The following is a 5083-nucleotide window of genomic DNA, read 5'->3' as shown; positions in this document are numbered from 1 at the left end:
TCAGCAGGAGCAGTCCTTACCTTGTGACAGCTTAAAAATAGCCACGCATAAACTTAAGTGCACATGTAGCATAGCAACCTCTCCTTGTACAGCTGCTGCCAGCAAGTTGGGAACAGGCACTGCAGCAAAACAAGGCACTTCACTTCTCCTCCAGCATCCACGCAGATGGAAAGGGCAGCGCTAAAATGGAAACCTCAAGCAGGGGGGTTGGTTTGGGGTTTTAAGTTAAGAACTTTTCGTTTGCTGCAACAAAAGTTAGTGGGGGCTACTGATGAGTACTTGTCCTTGTTTTCCCTTGTTCTTGAATTGTCAACCAAGAAATACCTCAAAGTCTACTTCTTTAAGATTAAGGTTCACACAAGTTTTTACACCATCCAGATCTAAGAACAAACTCATTTAATACCTTCTCAGTGCTCCTTTCCTCAAATCCCTGTTACAGTGACATCTTACTGTAATCCAATGCTAAGCACGATGCAGAAGGGGTAAGTGTTAACTATAACATTTTGGGAAAGGACCAAACATCTGGCCAAAATTTGAAGTTACACTGAAAATAACGTATTAACAGACAAATGTAATGAAAACCGTCCTGGCAATTCGTTCTGCAGGCACACTCAGAGAAGTAACTTCATAAACATTTTCCCCATCTTTAGATGGGGAAATCAAAATAATCAAGCAGCAAAGGTTGAAAAGTAATTAATTTATACTGTACATTCAAGTATGACTGTGCTTTCTGTGTACATGTCTGTTAGGTTACTGAGGCCTTTCAGAACTAATGGCATCAGCACCCTCAGGATGACCGCTCACCCCTCTTCTTCTTCAAGTTACAGTCCCAGAATCCCAGACTGGTTTGTGTTGGAAGGGACCTCAAAGCTCATCCAGCTCCAACCCCTGCCACGGGCAGGGACACCTTCCACTAGAGCAGGTTGCTCCAAGCCCCTGTGTCCAACCTGCCCTTGAACACTGCCAGGGATGGGGCAGCCACAGCTTCTCTGGGCACCCTGTGCCAGCGCCTCAGCACCCTCACAGGGAAGAGCTTCTGCCTCAGAGCTCATCTCAGTCTCCCCTCTGGCAGGTTCAAGCCATTCCCCTTGTCCTGTCCTTACAGGCCCTTGTCCAAAGCCCCTCTCCAGGTTTCTTGTAGCCCCTTTAGGCACTGGAGCTGCTCTATGGTCTCCCTTCTCTCCTCCAGGCTGAACAAGCCCATCAACCAACAGTCTATCCTTCCTCTTTGGTCAATTATGATCTTAAACAGCAGCAGGGTGCAAGCCAGAGAAGCCCAAGCACTCCTCCAAGCTCCACTGAAGGGGCACGTGCTTAATAAGCAAAGCTCACACACAAGCCCAGAACAGCAAGTCTTGGGCTATTTACAGTAGACTTGTCTTGGCAGCACACACTACCCCGAGTCTGGTGGCTGTTTGGTTTCAGCTGTGCTGCTACCATATAATTAGCACAACATTAACCACAAAAATGTGGCTGGACAGGGATAGAATCAACTCCAGGTAATGTGACACAGGACTCCTGGGTTCACCTGCTCACAGGGCTGTGTGTTCCCATGGATGGATGGATGCAGCTTGTGACAAGCAATCACAAGTCAAACACTTGTCAGACTGAATTCCTGGAAACCCATGTCTAGTGAAAGGTTGTTCCAGACACTCGGTTACCTTCTGGTTCACAGAGCAAGGGAACAACTCCAGCATATTTAGGCCATGTAACACTTGTCTGCCTCGAAGCCCAGTCTATGAAATGAAAACATTTCACAAACCACTCAGCCTTTGAATTAGAAGCAACACAAACTTGAAGTGTCAGATCTGTATCACATGAATAACTGCTCTTTCCCAGTCCATCCTTTCATCAGCTGAAACAGAGGAAAACTCTCATGTGTAACTACAAAACCTACCAAATTCTTACATGCTTCAAAAGAGTGTATCATTTCCTCACATAAAGTTTTGTCACTGCCCCAAACTTATAAGCCAAACAGCTTCTCAGGTTAGAACAGGTTACACATTGGACATTAACTCCACAGCTTGAAATTCTTCTGTACATTATGGGTTTGCCTCCTTCCAAAGTTAGCATGTTTCTTAAAATCAGAAAAATTGCTGCTTCATGAAGCCCTCTATTCATCTGTAAATCAACAGTGATGTGCTGGTGAAAACAACTGCAGGACAGTTGTCAAAAAGATACTACTTGAAGCCAGAAAGACGAACCATGGGCAAAACAAGCACCCTTACACCCTGTAATACAGCTGGAGCCCCTTTAGGCACTGGAGCTGCTCTAAGGTGTCCCCTTCAGGAGCCTTCTCTTCTCCAGCTGCCCCAGCCCAGCTCTCTCAGCCTGGCTCCAGAGCAGAGCTGCTCCAGCCCTCGCAGCAGCTCCGGGGCCTCCTCTGGCCTCGCTCCAGCAGCTCCACGTCCCTCTTGTGCTGTTCCCCAGAGCTGGATCAGGGCTGCAGGGGGGGCTCCCCAGAGCACAGCAGAGGGGCAGGATCCCCTCCCTGACCTGCTGCTCATGCTCTGGGGGTGCACCCAGCACACAGGGTGGGTTCAAGCATCTAATACAGATGAAAGTCACCCAAACACGTATTTGACATGCACAATAGAACACACACCTTTAGAAATCTATAAACATACATGTAAGGAAAACTGGACTGAGTCAGCTGAACATCTTGATGTTTATGTTATGGATAGTTGGGCTCCTTGCCCAGAAAACTAGGACGAGAAATGGTCAGAGAGAACCTGATCGAGCTATGCAAAATTATAGTACTACTTCAGAAATAGGTCAGTATTTATCACACTTACTGTAAAGTGTGAACTACTGAACACATGAATTTTAATTTAAAACTTCCTTTTAACTACATCATGAAATTCACTTTTTTGCAGAAAGTGAGATTCATATAGAATCCCAGAGTGGTTTGTGTTGGAAGGAACCTTAAAGCTCATCCAGCTCCAACCCCTGCCACGGGCAGGGACACCTTCCACTAGAGTAGGTTGCTCCAAGCCCCTGTGTCCAACCTGGCCTTGAACACTGCCAGGGATGGGGCAGCCACAGCTTCTCTGGGCACCCTGTGCCAGCGCCTCAGCACCCTCACAGGGAAGAGCTTCTGCCTCAGAGCTCATCTCAGTCACCCCTCGGGCAGGTTAAAGCCATTCCCCTTGTCCTGTCCCTACAGACCCTTGTAAAGTCTCTCCTAACTAAATTACCTAATATTTTACCTCGTATAACTGTTAGTAGAACATTATGAACAGAATTCCCTCCTTTTCAGCCCCTATGGCATACATCCAAGTTGCCACCTCTTACTTTAATCAACTGCCAAAAAACCCTTCATCACTCTCTCCCCTACTTTACCTTCTCTATCTTTCTTGCCCCTTGCTTTAAGGGTGGCTACTTTTCACTGCTCTTTAGGGCCGCTTCACCATCACCTCCCACAGTGCTGTGATCAGACATGGCCCTTCATCCTGAAAGGACACCTAGCAGAAACCACCATCCCTCTGGTGAGAAACCTCCTTCTGCCTGCTTCACCCCCAGCTTTATGAGCTTCCTTCAGGAAATGCTAAATGCAGTGTAGTTTCCTAAATCATAGAATACTTTGGGTTGGAAAGGACCTTAAGATCATTCAGGTCTAACCCTTTGCCATGAACATTTATAGCCAGTAGTACCACAACAGAATGGAATTTCAAATTCCAGTCAAAGCTCTTGTGTTTTACAGCAGATGACTTTGGAGATGTTTTCACAATCAGAGTATTTTATATAAATTATAGACTAATGGCATGTTGAGTGGAAGTCAAAACACATTTTTACTCTGCCTACAGGCAGCATTCCCACTCTACAATGAAAAACTGCAAGTTTGAAGGGATTGTCTTGTTCTTTTTAATAGCTAATGAACATTACCTATAACAGAATCCCATCCTGTTCCACTCAGTTGCTTAATGCCACTCTCCTTTCAACTTCCTTTATGATTTATAGCTTTTTTAAAGGTGTATTTGAAACCAAAAGGCTTACCTTGAAAGCGGGTATATCCTAATGTTTCTCCTCGGAAACTCTTGTAGTATTTTACTCCATAAACTATAATTGGTCTTCTAAGAATATGTGCAAGTACAAAAATGTGTGTCTGCTCCAAACTCGCTCCAGGCTGAAGCAAACACAAAGAAAAGATATCACTTGAAACACAACTTATCTCCTACTTTGAAATACAGTCTCCAATTTGAGATAGAAAGTGCTTTTAAGAGTGACGCAGCTTTGACAGGGAAAATGAAAGACTGGAAGACTATTACATATCAGTTGGAAACAAGCAAAAACGCTTCAGCTTGCACACGAACTTAATCTGTCAGTAATAATTATTTGTTCCACTGGCTAGATTCAATCTAACATATTTAATTCCCAAGTTAGAAGTGAAACTTTGTGTAATGTAATAGGAAAAATAACAGTAATTCTGTTAATTAACTAAATTCTGTTAATTAACTAAAAATTTGAGGCCAGGTTAAGGGAAACACCTTTTGATGACAGGAAAGAACACATCCAAAACCAGTCACAAATGAAAAAGCACTAAAATCATGTTTATACTTTAAAAGGAGGAGCTAAAAATATCCCAATTGTTGGAAGCTTTTAGGAATGCAAATCTCCTTTTGGATGGGAATTATAACATAGGAGCTTGCTGAAGTTTAAGCAATGTAAGCTCACACATTTGGAGGAATGTTCTAGGAGGTAAAGTGTCACAGGAACTAGGACCAGGACATGAAACAGACAACTGTGTATCTGCTTATTCTACACTGTGACGCCAGAATACCCACACTTTGTACTGTACTGCTTAATGGTAAACTCCAAAATTAGGATTTTAAGTTAAGCTTTCAATCCGGGCAGAAGAGTCTACCCAGAAATGCTGGTTTAGGAGGAATATTTTCCTTTCTTATGACATGAAGAACACTTCAAGATGATGTTATTTCTTTTCAGAGATTAAAACATCCCATCTAACAACCATCTTCTAAAGCAGTTTTCTTACCTGACTCGCAAGAGAGAGTATGAATGCCCAATCTTCCTGCCACTGTTCCTCTCGCAGTGAGAAATGTAAACCAAAGCTTTGGGAATACCA

The 5083-nt window shown here is 43.8% G+C and overlaps 1 protein-coding gene across 1 annotated transcript in view; it reads right to left on the bottom strand.

Moving 5' to 3' along the window:
• Window positions 1-5083, bottom strand: part of ZRANB1 (zinc finger, RAN-binding domain containing 1) — a 31811-nt gene that overhangs the window by 2936 nt on the left and 23792 nt on the right. Inside the window, 2 exon segments of the mRNA XM_010010774.1 lie at window positions 3997-4126; window positions 4994-5083. The exon segment at window positions 4994-5083 is cut by the window's right edge and continues 27 nt beyond it. Coding sequence (XP_010009076.1) covers window positions 3997-4126; window positions 4994-5083 — 220 coding nt within the window.

The sequence above is a fragment of the Nestor notabilis genome, unplaced genomic scaffold (assembly GCF_000696875.1).
Source record: "Nestor notabilis isolate BGI_N333 unplaced genomic scaffold, ASM69687v1 scaffold6533, whole genome shotgun sequence".
Lineage (NCBI taxonomy): Eukaryota > Metazoa > Chordata > Aves > Psittaciformes > Psittacidae > Nestor > Nestor notabilis.
The sequence above is the reverse complement of the archived record's forward strand: the minus strand, read 5'-3'. Positions and strand labels throughout refer to the sequence as shown.